Source organism: Crocodylus porosus, unplaced genomic scaffold (assembly GCF_001723895.1).
Source record: "Crocodylus porosus isolate Cpor-Errol unplaced genomic scaffold, CroPor_comp1, whole genome shotgun sequence".
Lineage (NCBI taxonomy): Eukaryota > Metazoa > Chordata > Crocodylia > Crocodylidae > Crocodylus > Crocodylus porosus.
This window is the reverse complement of record NW_017728931.1, coordinates 71389034-71410557: the sequence shown is the minus strand read 5'-3', so window position 1 is coordinate 71410557 and position 21524 is coordinate 71389034. Positions and strand designations below refer to the sequence as shown.

General features: G+C 40.1%; 1 protein-coding gene across 8 annotated transcripts in view; it reads right to left on the bottom strand.

The window, feature by feature from the left end:
* PPFIA2 (PTPRF interacting protein alpha 2) overlaps positions 1-21524 on the bottom strand; it is a 581389-nt gene that overhangs the window by 129658 nt on the left and 430207 nt on the right. For all 8 annotated transcript variants that reach the window (XM_019543139.1, XM_019543142.1, XM_019543143.1 and 5 more), the window contains one exon: positions 4462-4683. In XM_019543139.1, the coding sequence (XP_019398684.1) occupies positions 4462-4683 (222 nt within the window). The remainder of the gene's footprint in view (positions 1-4461; positions 4684-21524) is intronic.

Genomic DNA, 21524 nt, shown 5'->3' with positions numbered 1-21524 from the left:
CATGGACACAGACCTGATTATACAAGGCACCGTGTAAACATAGAAAAATAAGACAGTCTCTGCCCTAAACAGTTTATAATTTAAGTGTATGAAACAAAAGACAATATCTGGATAGGTCACCAGCCAGTAGAAACATTGAGAAAATATTAGTCAGCATGAAAAAGTAGAAAGCTAAAGGACAGCTTTGAAAGAGGATAATGAGTTCTTATGGGTTCTCCTTCCAAGCACAGGGAGCAACACAGGATTAAGCACTAAGAAGCTTGTGTGACAGTCCAGATGGTGAGCAACAGAGGTAAGCATCAGGGATGGCATAGATCCAGAAGTCTACATTTCAACAGTGACACAGGTGAAATGTAGCTAAGGAATAGAGCAATGAAAGGGAGAACACACACCAAAAGTCCAATAGAAGAGTGTGCGGGGAGCCAGTGGAAGGAGGCAAACAGAAAAGATGACATAGTAAAAGAATAGAAATGCAATTTTTCTTTCAGAGTTTATTATTATTATTATTTGACCAAAATTGTAGTTGTTAAGGTCAGGGAAATGTAAGCTATAGTAATAAAACATGAGATAATGAGAGCCTAGACAAGAGCTTAGCTGTGTGAGTGGATAGGAAAGCCCATATCTTTGAAATGTTACGTGGAAATAATCTGCAAGAATGATATGTAACCAGGATGTTAGGATCTAAAAGACATTCAAGTTGAAAATGACACCAGCATGGTGGGTGTGCAGGACAGGCAGGGTAGCAATAAAGTGAAGTAAATCACTTTGGGAAAAATATCAATAGTTCTGTTCTATGTTGGTTTTCCAGTGATGGCTGTGTACCCACAGAAAGATGTCAGAGAACCTGGCTGAAGGTTCAGTTTAGACAGAAAGACAGAGGTCTGGAACAGATAGACAGATTTGTGAACCAACAACATAGAAATGTTTGTGGACAGATTACTTACAAGTAAGTTGTAGAGGGAAAAGAGAAAAAAATAGAAGGGACAAAGCCTGTGAAAGTTGGAGAGATGATGACAAGAATCATCTTAAGGATGTAGTCAAGAAGCAATTAGAGATGTAGTAGGAGAATTGTGGGAGGGCATATTCAGAGAAAGAACAAGATTTCGAGAAAAGCATGATCAACTCTATTGAAGATGACTCACAGGATGAGAACGGAGAACTGGCTCCAAAGTTGGCTAGGTGGAGGCCATTATAATCTCTGGCAAGAGTGGTTTAATACAATATATTATTACTTATATCATAACCCAAAGGATAATCTCTAGAAGAATTATATGAGTACACCCTACAGTAAAACATCATAAAGGTGCAAATTAGGCACTCAAAAAAATCAGGAAAATGCCCAAATGAGGTAACCTGTTTAACCTCCATTTACCTTTCTTGCATGTAAACATTATGATACAGTCTTAATGACACAATTATGTACTACATTTTTCCTCCCACCAGACCCCTAGCTCATTAAATACACAAAATGGATAGTGCTCACTTAATGAGCAGCTATTTAGTATTTTGTTTTATTCTTATCATTCAGTGGGTTCCCAGGTCTTGTTTACCACACATCAGTTAAGATTTGTACTGAATACAGAATTATTAATTTATTCCTGGGTTTTTCTCTGGTCCTATCATTGTAGTAACCAAGTGCTTCAGAAATTTAAAATTAACTTTTCTCCAGGATGCTCCTATGAAATGAAGCAGTGTTATTATACCTTCTCTACACAAGGAGAACTAATATACAGATAGCAAAGACAAAATTTCAGAAACTATGCACAAATTGCAGTGCCTGGGATGTCACTGTACTTAGCTTTCATATAGCAATGTATACATGGAAAACACAACTTTAACTTGCCTGAATCTGTGCATGCTCAGCACTTCTGCAAATCTGGCCCCTAAGGTCTAATTCAGAAAGCAAGGGAGAAACTGTTATTGACCAAAATTGAAAAAATTGGGCTAACTGACTTGCTCAGCATTGCATAGAACTTGCTGATAGAGTCAGGAATACAACCTACTTTGCCAGGAAGTATTCACCTACCTTAAACATGATGCAAGTCTTCCCCCTCCCCCCACTTTCAAGTCCCTGCCTTTTTTGATGCACTTCTGCCTAAAAGCGGGTGCAAACACCCTTCTTCAGGCAGAGGGAGAGGAGAGTCCATCAGCTTTCAACAGTTCCCTTTTATCCCCTTCAGGGAGGTATGCCTCTGGAACCCCTTACTTAGCTATCCTCCGATATGGAATGTTAATTCTTAACTTGCACATCTATGCAGCACATCGGACTTCAGGGCAATCTGAGTACACATCTGGATTTCAGAACATTTGGAAGGGCCAACCTTTAACTGGAAATGAGTTCTCAATCATATCCATATCAGATCTTGTGGCTGTGCTGAAGCCGTATCTTGCAAAACCCAAGGGAGCTAATTAAGTATACAGAACCTTTTAAGTCAAATTTCTGGAAAAGTGACTTATTTAAGGATACACAATGAATCACTGGTAGAGTGAATAACCAAACTCAAATGTCTTACCACATGATTAGCTGCTCTAATTCCTAGCTGGCACCACTTTCTTGACCTGATAGCTTAAGAAATTAGATAACAGTAAAGGGAAATAACTAGGGAGACAGAAAAGTAAGTGAGGAACTACTCTTAAGCTACTGAGTTGTTCTTGTACACTGGGTTACTGTTCAGGCTGCATTATTTCTTTCAGAGATTGAATTACTATTTGCATTACTGACTGATTTGGTTTGATCACTGTTTCAAAAGATTCAGATGCTGAACTTTTAAAAAAAATTTAATTCTACTGATCCAGCAGCATGCCTCAGGCCATGATGTTACAGTTTTTCCTAAAAAATTGTATGCATTATGAATAACAGTCTGAGTTTGCTTATATTTATCGTATTTATTTCTTCATCTAGCCTGATGTTTTCACGGAGCTGGCAAGGTAAACATCAATATTTTCTGTATGTTTAAAAAAAATGTAATAGTTTATCCACTGCAGGTTTAGAACATGTTACACAGAGGAAGGTGTATTCATTCTGGCATAAATTTTTGGCCAGTACAGAAACAATATACAGGTGTATCCTTTTTTATTCACAAAACTCCCATATTTGCAAGAACTAATGGTCATCTCTGCATTTACATTCTGGCTGGCTGATGAGTACAGGATTTTGTAACCTCACATAGATATGCCTCCACACTTTGCAGGCCCCATTAGTAGAGGACAGATTAAAATTGGGCTCCTAATTCCTGCTAACTTCATTCTATACCACCTGCTGGGAAAATGAAATGCAGTGTGCAGCTCAATCAGTAAAGCATTATGCAGTTTCATCAGTAGAGAATATGATAAAATGTATAAAATTACAGCTACTTTCTGGATCTGCTCATGGAGTATGATGTTAATCACAAATTTTCTAGGTAGACTGGCAATCTACCTACAGCTTCAACTACTGACACGTCATACTGTCAAAATCTGTATGAAAGCAAATCAGACTGTCAACGGAGAACTTGGGACCAAGTGGACAAGTTCTATACTTTGTATATTTTACTTAGTTCTTACTCAGCCAAAATTCCCTCTTGACACAAAAAGGATTTAAGACTGAATAGGAGCTGAGTAAAAATGAATGAATAGTTCAGGATTTGGCCCAACCATATGCAATTCAATCAAAAGGATAAAGCAGCAAGTCAACAGCTTCTTTATTCCTCTGAAATGACAGATATGTTTTAACATGGTACTTCAAAGTTTCTCTTTAGTTGTTTCAAAATGAAATGGCAACCCACAAGTGTGACGCATCCCAGTATTGCAAGTTAGCTCTTCAGCATCTCGCACCATAAAGATAACAGAGTACCTAAACACTGTGCATAAATCTCCAAGTATCAGTCTTGGAAAACACAGAGTTCTACAGGAAAGAATATATTTATTGTGAAAAATAATTAAATTATATATGACTGTGTTTCAGTTCACCCAGTAAGTTGTAGCAGCCAGATGCACCTATACAATTCTGTCCCCAACTTGTGCGTGTGGATTCTTGCTTTCAGTATCTGATTCAGTACATGGAAAGCTGCTCTCATAAATTAATAATTCTATGCTACAATTTAGCACAAAATTCAGAGGCAGAATTATTTATTAAGAAAGAGGCTGAAAGTTAATGTGTTAGGTGGCAGTATGGTTCAACAGTTCATTATTTATAGCTCCAGCTAGCCAAAGGAAGGTGTCCACTTAGAAACAACTAACCCCTTCCTCATTTCACTCCCTTAACTGTCGGGAGTTTATTTACAAAAATCAAGCATATGTAAACCATATAGTTATAATTTTTGTCTATTTTTAGATAGATGAACTTGTCACATTAAGTGAACTTTTTGGAATTAAATTTATGAACCAAATTCAATGGAAACTGAATAAGAACTAATTGTTATAAAATATCATGGCTATAACTGTTAAGAAGTGTGAGGTTATAGACTGTAGTAAACATCTTACCTCTCTGATGTCCCTCTGATATTTACTGTTCATTTCTTCTGTTTTAATAAGCTCCTTCCTGGCAGTCTCTGCTTCCTGCTCTACCTCTCCAACTCGGGAAGACAGTGCAGCCAAACGCTCTTTCATCTGTGCCATTTCATAGTTTTGCTTTTCAAGCAGTTCCTGTAGTTCCACCACTTGACTGGCTTCATCATTTGAATCTATGGAGCCATTTGATAGGCGCTGTCAGGAGAGAAATAACAGTATTTTCCATTAATTATCATTAGCTCAGAATATGTCTAGAGTATTTTTTAAACAAGTATAGGTAGCAATTAAATTACAAAATATTACAAGTATTTTCCAGTAAAAAATAAAATGAAAACCAGCTATTCTAATAAACAACAGAATGCACCCAATATTCTAATAAATAAAATAACCTGTCCATAAAAGACAGATGAAGGAAATTCCAGTTATAAAAAACTAACGCTAAAAACAGAAACAGATATTCATATTTAAAGCAAATACTTAATCCCCCAAACAAAAACAAAATGTCATTAATTTAGTCCTATGACTCCAGTGCAAATCCTACAAACACAGTTCCTGAAAGTCAAGACCAATCTCCATCAATTATACCAACCTTTATTCACATGCCTTGACTAAAGTAAGAATACCATCCAAACATACTCAACTCCTATTCATAGTCATTGACAATGTACATACCCAGTAACTCTGAATGAAAAGCAAATGCTCACAAATGAGTAAGACCTGGTCACTACACAGACCAGGTCTGCGCTAAGAACGTTCACCGCTACAGAAACGATGTGGGAGGACAATTTTTATAGTGCCTTTATTTTGGCAAAATCATTATTGTAAATTCAGCTACAACAGCAGAAGAGTGTCTTGCTAGTCTAATTTATTTTGTTTGGAGAACCAGTATAAGCTATCCTAGTATAAAGTACTGCTTTGCTTGTATAAGATCTAGCTACACCAAAAAGGCTTGGTGATATAAGTAAAGATCTATTTGAATACAGTGAGATAGGCAATCTTTTCTGGTATAAACTAAGCCATAGTGAAATTTTGTGTTTGTTCTTTTATCAGTTTAACTCCCTTGGTTGGCATGTGTCCTGCTTTTACCTTAGTAGTTAGATGGAGGCATTTACAACTATGTAAAAATAATAATTTTTACTAGTAATACTTAATGCTTACTAGTGCTTACACCTGAATTTATGGGTATAAATGACAATACAAGTGTTCTTCATTCCAAAAACCAAAGTAGTAAAATTAAAGCAGTACTATGTTTAAGTACAGACCAATCTTACATCCAAAAAAAAGTTTAACACCTTTATACTAGTGTAATTGCATCCTGTTTAGGGAATTATAGTTATTCCAAACTAACTGTTGAAAACACCACCTGTTTGTATAATATTCAATATCACCGATTCTGCTTGGAAAAATTTTGCGTGGGTCTTCTCCCCCCACTCTTTTTTTTTTTCCTCTGTGACTCACTACCCTTTGAGTGGCCAGCCAGAGCACATGGCTACGATTTATTAGCGTGCACCCGAAATCCTTTGGTGAACCCGTAACAGCCTGCAAATATGCAAGTTATCTAGACAACTGGCCTTTTGGAAATACGCACAATGCACAGAAGAAATCAGACTCCATTTATAGGGAGGGAAAACCACATGCTGGTTGCTGTGTTTCACCACAAAGGGAAGTAGGGGAGACAAACAGATTGTGGAAAGCTGGGAGCTGATGACAGGTTGCAAGAATACAGTGCTACAGCTGCCACTTTATACTTCCCAGTGCTCAGGGATCTTGAACCTTAGGAGTATTTGCCCACCACTGAAAAGCCAGGAGTACATCACTGCATACAAGGTGTAGGTCTGCGTGGACGGAAATGTACTTTCTCTCGTTAGTACATCTGTGTTATCAGCATCAGTGTATACCCTATATAAGAGTGTACTTACCAATTCAAAGAATGTTACTTTATTAATGGACTTTAATTACATCCTTTCCTAACTCAGCTATAAAATGAACCCAGACCATATAGTCATTCCAACTCACCTGCATTTCTCAGATCACTGAATAAGATTATTTTACACTAGAGATTCATTAGATTGAAAAGCTCAGCTCCAAAATTACTTTCTGTATACTAGCTAATTATCTTATGCTGAAACTGAGTGTTAATTACCAAAACATAATTGATCTACTTTTGTGATACTACAGTATAACAATTATAGTGCACCTTGAAAATATTATTTTCATTTAATTTTGTCCATCAGAATATTGCACATGCTACAAATGCATACGATAATAAAATACTGCTCAGCCACCATAAAATATATCATACCACATTTTGTTCCAACTCATTAATTTTATGCAAATCTTTTTTGCTCATGATTACTGTAATGTTACTTTTGTGGCTTTAGTTTCATACAGCAATTTTAGCAATTATGACAGATGGTATAAGCCATAAACAGATGGACAAACTTTAGGATGTCTACCTTGCCTTCTCATTCTTTACATGGTGGAGTATGAATGGAAGCTAAATTATAATTAAATTCAAATCTCAAATATGAAAAATTAACATGATCTAGTCATTTGCCATATATAACCTAAATTTTATCATTTCATAAACAATAGTTTTTATTTTCTAAAATATGCTCATTTATCATTTCATCAAAAATAAAAAGAAAATATTACCATCTTTATTCTTTAAGTGGTTACAATAATTAAAAAAACATACTCATACAAACAAGTGAAGGATCTGAACACTTTCTAATAGATGGCTTAGGACTACATCCTATTTCTTTTTACATGTCTGGATGGTCTGTAAGCAGCTGTATAACTACAGGTAATATTGACACTTACACATAATTTCAGATTTTATTTCACTGTGCAACAAAGAATTGGCTCACATGGATAAACTAGAAAAAAATCTCTGTTGGCACCAGGGGTCTTGTCTACAATCTAGTGCCAATTTGTTTTCCATAGCAGTATCCATCTCAGTGGATGGATACTCTTTGACTTGCTTTCTTTTTCCTGGCCCAACATATCTCCCTCTCTTGGCTGCTTAGTGGGTCAGCTTCACATCACAAGAAAGATTGGAGAATGGTCTGGATAATACCTAACTTGTGGCCTGGTGGTTAGGACACACAGCTGGGAAGCACAAAATGCACGTAAGCTTTTCCCTGACAAGGCCAGTGACTTAACAAGTAGGTTGCTGGGCTACAACATAGGAAGGCTGCCTCCTCCTGCTCGTGTCCAACACCTGCTAACTATGGGGTTTTGCCCATTTACAATACCCAGCTTACATGCATACCTGGATGAGTGTACATAGCCACTGACTTGCTCTGTCACAGTGTAGCCCTACTGAGCATGCTCAATGAATAAACATATACATAAAACTGACTGTAAGTTATGTTTAAGTGCTAGAAACGTCAAGTTCTATAGCTGGGCATGTACTATTTAAGCAAGTAAAGTGAAATACAATTAAGCCCTTAGTCCTTAGTCTAAATTTTCAGAGGAAGTGGATAAAAACTTATTCACAAACCTTCAAAAGTAGATAATTGATATGCATTATCTATGAAGAAATTTTGTTTTATGTGAACATACTTTATTCATAATAAAATATTTATGGGAATTTTGCTTTAATTTCATGAGTTATTCATTTTGCATTTGTTATACTGAGCAACTGACTGACTGTATTAGATACAGAGCTGGATCAAACGTGGAATTTTCGATTTGCCAGAAACTTCACCATTTAATTTTTTTTTCACTGTAATTCAGAATGAAAGCAGACATTTTCAAAAATCCCCACAGATTGAAAGTGTGAAATATTTTTGAATTTCAGGAGTTTTCACTTTAGAAGTCGAAAATTTTAATTCAGAACTTTAGTTCTTATTTTTGTTGTTGTAGGTATTTCATAGAACACTTTTTCACCTGAAATCAGTCCTCAAAAATTGGGGTGTATGTCCTGAAGTGGGGTGGCTACTTTTCCGCACTGGAAAGAAGTAATGGAAGCACAGATGGCATCTGTACTGGTTCCTGTGCTTCTGTTACTGACAACTACAGAGAAGGAATTAATTGTTTAGGGTCAGAGCTACAGTGTGAACCCTTTCATGGCTGCTGCTGAACTGGCAGTAGCTTTTGGCTAAGCAATTCAGCAGCAGCCATGAAAGGGTTAACACTGTAGTCATTTACTTTATTTTATTTTTAAACTGATACCCAAAGGACTGAGCTATGACCCTGGAAATATCCTTTTTTTGTTTCATTCTGCTGGCCCCAAAAGGAGGTGTATATCTTATTCGGGGGTATGTGAAAAAATATAGTAATATGAACTAACGGCAATATGTATTAAATAATACAATATTCATTACAACAGGAACTGTAACCCACAGTTTTTTTACCTCCCAGGATAATACCCTAACTGCTGTAACATGGAGTCAGATTCTTGTTCTCTCTCTGGTTTTAACTCGTCTTTTCTGGCTGAGCATTTTCAATTAGCTGCCGCCACCACAACCCAATCGCCTATTTTCACCACTGCTTTGAGGCAGCCCAATCAGCTGTTGCCATCCCAACAACAGGTGGTCAGACTGCAGCAGCAACAGTTCATTGGGCAGTTATTGGAGCTTTGAGACAGCAACAGTCGATCAAGCAAGCCTGTCAGTGAGCCTGACATAGTCACTTACTGGCTCCTCTGAGGGCAGAAAGCAGTAAAAGAGTAGTCCCTTATCACCCCCTGGCTGGAGAGCGCACCTCTGAAGTGTTTTAGCCAAGGGGCCATGTGTATACCCCATAGAGCTCTATTGTTTTTCTCATAATGTTGCTAGAATACTTTTGCTTTTACGACATTTTGCAAGACCCTAAATATTAATTACATATTTTGTTCCAAATACGTATAGACCCATAGTATATTGGCTTTAAAAAATTAATTTTGAGTAGAAAACTGGAAAAATTCATAAACTGTGGTATGACAGGACCTCACTCAGTTTCATGCTATTTTCATTATTTTCCCTAAATAGTACACAATAGTACTATTGGGCTGTGATAATGGAACTTTTCGAATTCTAAGTACCAGTATGTTTCAAGTCATCTGTCACTCATGACAGACCCAGAACACACTGTCCAGGGAAGCCACATTTGGTTATCAAGTTAGACAAAGAGAGGAAAAAGAGCCAATGATCAAGAAAGCAAGGGCTTAGGAGCTTTTAAGGGCTGGATCCAAAGCTTACTGAAGTCAGTGGAAGATTTCTACATGGAAGCAATAATATCACTAAATCTTTTCACTCTAATAACACTTGGGTTTCATGTAATAACCCAAGTGTGAAGATCCAAGGGTCATTGTAGAGCTGAGGGTAAACCCATATCAAAGAACTGATGTTGGTAGAGATAAAGAGAAAGAATTCTGAAATCCAAAAAAACCAGAGCAAGGCTGAGGTCTGAAAGTATATGGAAACTGAAGTTAAGAGAGGACAGGATATGGTAACAAGTCTGAGCCAGACAGAAGGAGCAAAGAAGATAATCCCAACATAGAGTGGCCTGGAGATAGTGAGAAAAATGGAAAGAGCAAAGCCAAGATAGATTCTAAAGGTTCTTGCATACATTTTCTACCTGCATGATACAGGCAGCAAATTTATGTGTAAATGTGCCTGAGTAGTTACTGCGCAGTAAGGCATGTGCAGATGCCTTGCCGCGCAGAAACCCTGTTTGTGTGGACTAATTTGGAATTAACTTTAGTCCCAAGCCAGTAAACACACAGCATTACTGTACTGTAACACCTGCATGTGTAGACATCTGCATAAAAGCTGGTTACTGCACAGTAACTTACTGTGCAGGAAATGTTTGTGTAGACACATCCACTGAGAAGCACAGCACATGGGCTGTAAGACTTCCAGTGCTGAAACAGCAGAAGAACTCTGGAAGCTTCCCTGGGTACAGTAAAAATTCACAGATAAAAAGCAGGAAGGAGGGGATGAACAAATATGACAGTGAGCATAGCCTTTTCTTCCACTTTTATTCAGCATCATCTCTGATGTCCTCTGTTCAGAAGAGAAACCTTTGCACTGAAAATTGCAAGGGACGGTGTGATCGTTAATAAAGTTAAGGTAAAAGTAAGGGTAGGGGTTTAGTTCCTGTTACTACCACATAGCTTTTGTGTAACCTAAAACAAACAGTTCTTGCTTCTCTTTCTCCAGAATAATGATATGACCCCCTTCTTCATGGAGATATGTTTATGCACTAATAACTTGTAAAAACAAACCCAAAAACTTTTAGAGACCTTGGATGGAAAATAATTTAAACAACTATTTATATTAACTGCATATTATATAGAATTATACTGTCAGAGAAGCAGAGACTCGGCAATAATACCACAGAAAGTTCAGCAATAATACCGCTGAAAGTGAATTTAACATTGCTACATCAAAAAAGCAAAGTCATGGCAGAAGCTGAGAAACTGAAATCATAGTCAATAGAAAGACAGTGTCTTCCCATGAAAAAGCTTTTATAGCTGTCCAAATATAGCAGTAGTAGTCAGGATGAGAAAAAGAATAAAGATGAAAGAATCATCAAGCAAATCTGATGGCAGTGATGGTATTAACTACAACAGAGGAGGAGCACCGTTTGGAAAATTAAAGTTCAAAAATACCCTGTAGAGAGCAAGTGCCACAGAGGGCAACAGAGATTAAAAAAGAAGAAAGGTCCAGAAAACAAAATCTTTAAATTATGGTGTGTGGGAGGCGAAGGGAAATCTATGTTCCTGTTCCCTATTGCTGAATAGCATGAAAAGAAATCCAACATCATTAGCGTGGGATTTTTTTTCCTTCCTAAATAAAAAGGCACAGCAGCAATGCAATCTGCTGTTTGTACAGACAAAATTTCAATAGTGAGGAGGGGAATAAATACATGGAAACATAATACTAAAAATTCTATAGGGCTTTCCCTTTTAAACAGTGTAAGAAAAATACCTAACAAATAGTCTAACAGTAAGGGAGGAACAGATATAAACAAGACCAGGTGCAGATACAGGACAAGACCAGCATCAAATGTCCTAGCTTCCGTTAATATATTCTACTTCCATATTTAGTCTAAAAAATGTTTTAACAGGATGTCACATAGGCCACGGCAGTGTCCTGATTGGGCCACATGCAGTCAGTGGGCTGAGAACTACTAGTTTAATCCTATAGAAGTGTTGAAGAAAAAGATTTGTTATGGGGGAAAATGCTGGTAGTTGATTACAATAACAGTAGCTTACAAAATTAAATGTAAAAATGTTCAGAATATTAATGTATATTACACTGCCCTTACTTTGTTTGTACCATGCACAGATATATTTTATTCATTGACAAATGCTGCATAAAATCTATTTTTTTTTCCAAGGAGAGTACCAAGGTTTTAAGACGTCTTTTAAGGCTCCAAGAATATCTAAAGAAATGATACAGCAGACTCCTCAGCAGTGTTTGGGACTGGGGACACAGGTGTGTGTGTGAAGTTGATTTTGTCCATGGTAGTACTTGTAGGCAGGAAGTTAAGCATATGCATATTTAACTGGTGCTTAAATTAAGCTCTGTGTATCTATCTGTACAGTACTACTGAATAATTCAAAGAAAGCAATGCACTGAATAATTCAGAATTTCATTACGTTTTTAAAGAGAATTCCTAAAAAGTATTTGAAAGTTTGGCTTCTGACTCCATAGGTTTTACAATATAAATGCTATATTATACTCCAAAGACTGGCTGCTTTAGAGACAGGTGTAAGACGTTGATGGGTGCCTTTATGGGTCTCCTCTCGCGAGCACCCTCTGTTTTCTTCACTTTTTGTATTCTCACTTGCCCTGTCTTGATGTAATAACTAAACAGGGGAGGCTGCCCGGGGGAGAGGAGAACTTTGGAGAATGGTCCTCCTAGCCTTATCCATTTTTACTCTAGCTGACCCTTCTTGCTTGAAGCCCACAGTTCAGGGCCACAAGTTTCTAGCTTAGCTTTGGCCATGCTTTCACAACCTCAGGTTCCAGTCCTTACAGGCTGCATCCACACAAGCTAGCATGTGTCTGTTGTGACACATTGCAGCAGTTTGAGATGCTGTAGTAGGTATGCCACAAACTAAAAAAAGGTCTCTAAGTCCCTAAAAGGACTCTAATTTTGATGCTGGGGAATCCCAATATCAGAAGTAAACATGCCAGAAAAAAGTGATGCAGGGTACAGTCCTGGAGCATGCCCAGGAGCAACTGGATGCTGGTTCCTCCAAGGAGATGCTTTAGAGCTCAGGCAGAGCATCTCTATGGCTGCCACATGCCCCTGCTGCTCCAGCATGCTGGAGGAAATAAAAACAGGGCACAACTTGCGGCAGTGGCTCAGAGCTGGCTGGCACCCAGGCTCTGCCCTGGGTAGCTTCAGACTCTGCCTGAGGTCTTCCCTGGGCCCAGACACAGCAGCAGGACCAGGCAGGCTACCTTGCAGCCATGTGGTGCTCATGTACTGGAGGTAGAGGCACCCAGGTCTTTCCAAGCCAGCAGTAGAGTCAGGAGGACCCAGAGGCTGCGGCATGCACATGGGTGATTCTGGTAAGCAGGGATGTGGGGGTGAGAGAACTGTATGGGTTCGGATTGTATGGGTGTGGGGACTGTGGGTATGAAGAGATCTGTGTGCTGTGTGGGGGGATTGTGTGGGAGGGTGAGTCCCCCATGGCTCTCAGACCCCTCTGCCAGCAGCAGCAGCAGCAGCCAGCAGTGGACCCCCGAGGTACTCATGGCTGGCTGCAGGCAGAGCCCCCTGGCAGCGTGCGGCACTGCCTGAGTGCAGGGGGCTACACATGGAGCCAGCCCAGCCTGCTGGCACACGCCTTCAGGCAGGACCTGACCAGCTCCTGCCACCACCCCGGGCTCCCGGCAACACAGGCAGGAGCCGCACGCCATTGGGCTGAGCTGGATCCCGCCTCCATGTGGCTGCCATGGCTCCAGCATGCAGTACCGGGAGCCCCATGTGGTGGCAGAAATCAACCCAGTCCTGCCTGAAGGTGCATACCAGTGGGCTGGGCCAGCTCACATGCCACATGTAGCCCCTGATACTCAGGCAGTGCTGCGTGCCGCAAAGGGCTCTGCCTGCAGTGTGCCATAAGTGCCCCAAGGGCCTGCTGCTGGCTGTTGCCACTAGCAGCAGGGCCAGCACACCATCCACCAGCCAGTCTCCTCCCCCACTACAGATGCTGCCAATGTGGGCCAAGGGCATGGCTTCCATCGTAGGGTCTAGAGGCACTAGAACTCACCATCAGGCAGGTAGTGCTCAGGCCTTGTTGGCTGCCTATCTCACTGAGGACATAGAGCTACTGCTGTGCAACCCCTTGGCCTACTGGGCAAGCCATGGCCAGATGTGGCAGGAACTACCCACAGTTGCCCGGGAACACCTGCCTTGTCCACTGACCGGTGTTCCAAGTAAGACAGTGTTCAGCATTGCTTGGGAAGTTGTGACATCCCATCACACTATGAAGTTCATAGGCTCATCTGTGAAAAGTGGTTTGTAAATTCCCTTTGAGGATCAGGCCTGAGAGATTGGAGACAGGTAACTGGGTGTTCTTGTCTTAGATAGATTTTTGGTGTGTGCTCATTCTGGTGCACAGTTGTTGCTTGGTGTCTTCTACATATTTTCCATCAGGGCATTTGGTGCCCTGATGGAGATATGTATTGTGAAGATATCTCCATACTGGAGATATTTTGGGCAGGTTTTGCATATCTTGTCATGGTATGGTCTGGATCCATTCAGTGTGTTTTGGGCTGTAGGAAGTTGGCTTCTGGTGATGAGGTTAGTGAGGTTCAGTCCTTGTTTGAATTTACAAACCACTTTTCACAGAGAAGCCTATGAACTGCACTTCATCAACCTCCTAGGTATGGAAAGTCATGGATTCAATTATAGGCATTGGAATTCTGATACACTACAATCTGCCAGACACCTGACTCCCCAGGCACCTCTCCACTTTACCGGGTACATTCCCCTTCCCCCCAACCCTAGCTTGTCCCTCACCCCCTGACACCTCTATTTCCATTTTCACTGACTGGCTTTCTTGCCTGCTTTGCCTTTCCATCCAGGAAGAGCACACACACCAATTGCAGGTGCTTCCTCAACCTGATGAAGGGTTTTCAGCCAGTAGGCTTGCTAAGATATATTTCTCCAACTATTCATTTCGTCTACTAAAAGATATCAGATTGACCCAAAGAACCCTGTCTGCCATGTCCTTAGACCAACATGGCTACAACCTACACCCCTGGCACCTGTCCCCAGTCAGCTGACCAGAAGGAGGCAGGGCCCTGATTGGAGGATTGGATCAAAATAAGGCTAATTAGGTTCAATAAGGAAAAGTGCAAAGTCCTTCACTTAGGACAGAACAATCCCATGCACTGGTACAGGCTGGGAACTGATTGGTAAGCAGCTCGCCAGAAAAGGACCTGGGGGTTACAGTGGACAATAAAATGAATATGACCCAGCAGTGTGCCCTTATTGTGAAGAAGGCTAAGAGAATGCTGGGCAGCATTAGTAGGAGTGTTGCCAGCAGATTGAGGGAAGTGATTATTCTCCTCTATTCAGGACTGGTTAGGCTATATCTGGAGTACCATGTCCGGTTTTGGGCCCTGCACTACAGAAAGGATGTGGATAAACTGGAAAGAGTCTAGCAGAAGGTAACAAAAATGCTTAGGAGCCAGAGAACCTGATTTATGAGGATAGGCTGAGGGAACTGGGTTCATTTAGTTTGCAGAAGGGAAAACTGAGGGGTGATTTAATTGCAGCCTTCAACTACCTGAAGGGTGGTTCCAAAGAGGACAGAGTTAGACTGTTGGCAGGTGGCAGAATAAGAAGCAACGGTCTCAAGTTGCAGCAAGGGAAGTTTAGATTACACATTAGGAAAAAAAATATCACTAGGAGGGTAGTAAAGCAGTGGAACAGGTTACTCAGAGAGGCTGTGGAAACCTCCATCTTTGGAGGTTGTTAAGACCAGGGTAGACAAAGCCTTCACTGGGATGATTTGGTTGGGGATGGTCCTAGTTTGAGCAGGGCCATACCATTTCATTACATAAAACTCTTCCGCACCTTGACAACCCACAAAAAGGATAATGCTTTAAAATGAGATAACTCCCTATCAAACCAGATGAGCAGTATTCTGAGAGCAAAAGAGCAGCAAAATACAAGGATGGAATTGATGCCACAGAGTAAGAAACATTCTTGAACTGATAAAAAATAGGAGAACTAGCAACTGATTCTGTAAGCAGATCACTCACCCAGCTTCCTTAGCTAGGTCAGTCAGATCAGTTCAGGCTTTCAAACCAGTTTTTATACATCTCAGAGAGGCTTCACCAGCATAATAAACAAGTCAGTTAATCCAAGCAATAAAACAACAAGACAAACAAACCACCCAGAACCTGCTGGCTTCCTTCAGGAAGGGAGAAAGGACTTTTCCGGTTCTGTGCTTCTCCTCAGCACCAGCCTGTCCTCTCCTCCCCTCTCACTCTGCTCATGCAATTCATACTTCTCTTTGTGGCTCAGCCCTCCTTGGCTAGTCAGCAGTTTCAGCTGAATCACAGCCTTCCAGCCAGGCAGACTATTAACTGCTGGCCACTTGCAGCTGGATTTCAGTCCAATGAAGGCTGAGCACCTTCTTGCAGATTCATTAAATGTAGTATGAGATATCACTTCACTAATATCTCAACCATACAATTATTTGAAACTTAAACCAAAGGACAGCTCTTGGTGTCTTCTGGGTCTGGGGGGGTCACTTGGGGTCCCCCTGCAGCTGATTGCTGAGCTGAGGGAGCATGGGGGGGGGGCATGAGGGCCCCCCTGCATGCTCCCCAGTGGACCCAGAAGGGCCCAGAAGTACTTTCTGTCCACTTCTGGGTCCAGTGCTAAACACATGGGGGACCATCCCATGCTCCTGTGGGATGCTCTATCCGCTCCACCATCTCAGTGTTAACGAGCCACGCCTGGTACCTCGAGGTACATAGAAAAAACATATAAAGCTGTTTCTATGGCCAAATCACTGATTCTTAGAATCAGAACTGAATCTTCAGATTCAGCCAAATCTAATCAGGACAGTGATCTGAATCAGCAAATCAAATCACTGTCCCCCGAATGAGGCTGAAACAGAATCTGAATCAAATACTATTCACTTTGCATATCCCTAGTAACTCCATCTTATATCTGCATTATTCCATAACAATACAAGGGTAGCAAAACTGCTATAATTATAACCATTTTCTGAATGTCATAGTTGTGGCAGTTTAGCTAACCTCTGTCACTATAGGATCATGCAAATGGAACAGTTAGGCTATTATAGCTCCCTGCACTCCCTTCCCGAAAGCAGCTAAGTATGTTTGTCCATAGTGTTCCAAATAATCAAAGATAAATAAGTATATATAATACATATAGGTAGTAATATTATTTTGTATTAATAAAATTTATTTTATAATAGTAGCTAAAGACAACAAATAACTTTCCAAACATTAAACAAACCTCCCAATGTCCAAATGACATAGATTTATATGAACTCAATTTTAAAGATAGAAAATTTGGTGAATATGAAATATAGGTAAGTAAAGGCTCATATTTTAAAAGCATTATGTAACTGTAGGCATTTTAAGTCTTAGTACCCACGCATGGATACCTACATTGTTTTTGGTCCCATGAGTACTAAAAATGAGTGGCTAAACTTCCGGTAGAGCTATAGATGATTCCAAAGTTGTCTTGGGTATCAAAATCAAGGAGTGACACTTAGATGTATATATTTTTTAATTTGAGCCTATGAGACTGCACTCAATCCCACCGAAAATCTGTGATACAGATTTGAGCAATAGGACTCAGGTCTCTGCCCCTGTGCTTTGTCAGAACACAGTCTTTTCAAGATCACTGTGTGAAAGACTATAGGAAATGTTAAAAAAAAACGAAGTGTGCCAAAATCAGCTTGTGGATCTGATGCACGAGATTTGATACACAAGAAAGAAGGGAAGAGCTCATAAAATAAATTATGTTATTAACTATATATATGTGTGTGTGTAGCTAATAATGTTGTTTATATATATATACATAGCTAATAACGTACGTGTGTGTGTGTGTGTGTGTGTGCGCGCGTGTGTATATTACAGGCAATACAGTGGCCTAAATGCAACTGACAACTAAAGTACAAACAAAAATAATATCATCATAACCAATAAATCATAATGCAAACAAAAGAAGCAAGCAAACCAAAAAAACCCACATAACAGCACTATATTCAAATTGCCTCAAACTATTCTGAAAGACTCTTTTTTTCTTATAGATGAAGGCTGTTACCTCTGTAGCCTGCTCCACTGCCTTCTGTTTTGAGTTTACTGGAGCCACATATAGCATTAGTTCTCTTCGTTGCAATTTCTAAGAATTCCCTCACACCTCTAATAATTTATTCCCCCTCTCACAGAAATCTCTCTACTGAAACTTTTTCCTTTCTTTCAAGATCATAAAACACTGTTGTTAAAATAATCTTTTTTCCCCAATACTCCATTTCAATTTTCTCTTCAAACACCATCTTTATCTTCCTTTTACTGTCTGCATCAAGCCATCCAAGCTCAAGCTTCTTATCTTTGCCTCAAAGGCTCCAAGTTATTCTGGTTCCATCCATCTTTCAGTTCTTATCTTCTATTCTTCTTTCGGATACCTACAAGTTTCTCCAGTGCTATGGTCTTCAATGCCCCTTTCAGGAGGGCATTTGCTCTTTTTTCCTTGTCTTTTCCAAACTGTTTCTCTGCACAAGAAATACCTCACCCTCACAGACTACTGAAAATATATTGGAATAGCTTTTGAAAGTTTATTCAGAAGAGATAAAACAATACCTTGTGCTTTTACACAGCAGGAGCTGCTCAGTGGCCATGGGCCACATACAACAAAATCCTCTGTTCTAACCAACTGCTCTTCTTTAGTGGTCCTGCCAATCCAGTATATGGAATAACAGGTCAGAGGTCTGCCTCTTGCACCATATCACTCAGTCAAGCACGGCAATCCATTTTAAGTCAACATATAATTTGAATCCTCAAGTGTATGGACTAGATCTTATTCCACCCATTAGGTACCTAAGTGGATTAAGGTGCCTGAGTGTGATCCTATTCTACCCTACTCAATACTTGAAGAAACGTTAATGTTATAAAGGTAGGCACTTTTGTAACATGGCATGCCATCGTCTTAGCTTTAAGATGATCACAAAATGCATGCGGGAGGAGTAGGGATGGGGGGAATTTTTTGTTGTGTTAATTGACTTTCCTGGTCTTGAGCAGGATGGAATGAGATTTCTCTTAGGCCCCTAACAGCTAGAATAAGATCTAGTCCTAGATTTCTTAAGAACAAGCAGCATGATACACAATATATGAGATGGATTTTATGGGATAAGTGGGGAGGTGAGAGACAGATGGATTTCTAGGAACTTAGAAAGAAGAGCTCAGTAAGCTGATTTTTGGAAAGCAAGCAAGATTTGACTAAAAAGTTCATTTATATATTTAATCTGTCATTTGTAAAGGCTGTCTTAATCTCTGATCAGGCCTCTGTTCATTCTTCACAAGAGAAGACTGAGGGGGGACCTGATGATTGTCTATAAACTCACTAGGGGGGACCAAAAGGGTTTAGGAGAGACACTGTTTCCCCTAGCGCCCCCTGGCATGACAAGGAACAATGGACACAAATTATTAGAGAGCAGATTTAGATTAGACATCTGCAAGAACTACTTCACAGCCAGGGTGGCTAGGAGCTGGAACCAACTTCCTAGGGAAGTGGTGCTGGCTCCTACCCTGGGGATCTTTAAGAAGAGGCTTGATGACTACTTGGCTGGACTCATTTGAGTCCAGTCTTTTCTCCCGCCCGGGCGGGGGGGCGGGCTTGAAGATCTACAGGGTCCCTTCCGACCCTACCTCTATGATTCTATGATGAACCAACAAGTATGAGCTATACACATACACATATATACCATACACACATATTCTGTTACTCCTCTTAATGCATGAATCCAGTGTCTTATTAAAGAGTCTTTAAAGTTGGAATTTTGAGACCTGCTCATGCATTACTAAGTAGATTAATAACCTGGCTGCACTCTCTTCTACAGTCCTTGCTCAGAGCTCTTTACTATTACTGCTACTACCAGTGCATCAAACAGTCCTAATTTAAATCTCCTTCAAACACGTATTTCTCCAAATTAGCTTACCAATATTAATGAATTAAAGGAAGAAGTTAGAGACTAGCAGATTATCACATTATCAACTGCATTTTTCATTAAAATGTATTATATAGCTCTAATTTAAAGGATGAACCTTTTGGGGTAAGAATCGTATTGTCCCACTATGTTTCATATATCACACAATTTGTTTCTACAATTTGCAACCAACACAGGTGCCCCTTGTCCTTTAAAACAACAGCCAACAAGTCCTCCAGATAAGGACTCCAGGGGTGGAATTCTACTGCCATTTATGTGCCAAAATGGCAGTTTTCCAGCCACATCAATGGCATTTTTGGCACTTAAGCACAGTTTATGATTGTATTGCTCCTGCAGTGGGGATATGTAAGTAAGTGCCCATGTGGCACTGAGCATGTGCAGTAGGCCACATAAAGCTGGGCAGGTACTTGGCTATGTATGTATGTGCCCAACCACGAGTTCCAGAAAAGAGGACTTCCAGTGCTTAGTCTCAATACCGCAGCACCTGGGGCACTTTGGAAGTGGAAGACCCAGGTGCAAGCCCCCTCCCGCCCCACCCACACCCCCAGATGACTAGGACACTGCTCTAAGCACCATGCTACAAGGCAAGCATGATTAAATCCACTGTCCAGCCCACCTTTTAAAGCTGAGGCTCTGCATCCTGCATTTGAGAGGTCATTACATGAAATTGATAAAGGGTAACGAGGAAGTTTCTGCCCCATTAGAATCATAGGTCTAAGCCAGAACCCAGGGCTTGCTCCTTTCCAGAGCAGCTGCCAAGTCCTTCTAGCTTACTCTCTTCCTCCTCATCTCTCACATCTTCCCCCACCTTTCCTTTAAGGTAAATTTAACACCGGGTTTGTTTTTTTCTTTGCAAGCTATGCTTAACACATCTAAAAAGTTATGTTACTTAATCCTGATCTTCAGTTCTTTACTGATTAATCAAGTGCTGAAGAAATAGAGGATATGTCTGCATGTTTGCATGCTGTTAAGATACTGAAATACACACATTCCATTAATTCCTACTTTTTAACAAAAGTTCTCTTTTTCTAGTTTCTGCCAGTAAGACATTTATTTCTTGCATTCTGTTTTTTTGTCAGGTCCCTGTGGGGTGATGTATATAAATTGCAGATCCAGTTGTCAGTAAGAAGTAAAAAGTACAGTGTTTTATGGCCCTATAAAACTACTGTTATAGCTGGCCAGAGTTCTGAAGGAACTGACAAATATAATCTGACTTACTGGCAAATTACTGCAAGGTATCTCTATGGTTTTGACCAAAGGCTAACTCTGATAACTGTAGAAAATGAGATTATATTCTGACAATCCAGCCCTGCTCCTCCCTTCCCCTACCCCTCACACAGATTGGTCTACATTTTACATACATGTCATATACCCTACATCTTCCCACACTTCTAATCTTGATTCCACAAAATTCTGAACCATTTTTATCTCTTCTGAGTGACTTGATCTTTTTTTAATATCAAGAAATAAGAATTAATATTCAGCTTCAAAACACTGTCTGTTACTCAGTGTTGCCAACTGCTGTTGTCTGTGGGATTTATTGGTGATGTTGAAGTGATGTTGTAGTGATCTAGGAACTGCATGAGAAGGAAGAGGCTTTGCGGGTGATAGCTTTTATTGGACTAACTATATGGCTGGGATAAAGTTAGACAACCTTTCAAATGCAAAGTACACTTCATCAGGTTTGAGGGAAGAAGCATGCATATCAATGATTAAAATTTACAAAATACCTTCAAAAGGTGAGCTTTGGAACAAAAATTCATAAATTGGAATTGGCAACGAGAGCCAAGGACTGAACACTGATGCTGACGTTATGGCATGCTATAATCTACGTAATTACTGAAATTCTTCCTTCACCTACAGGAGGAGG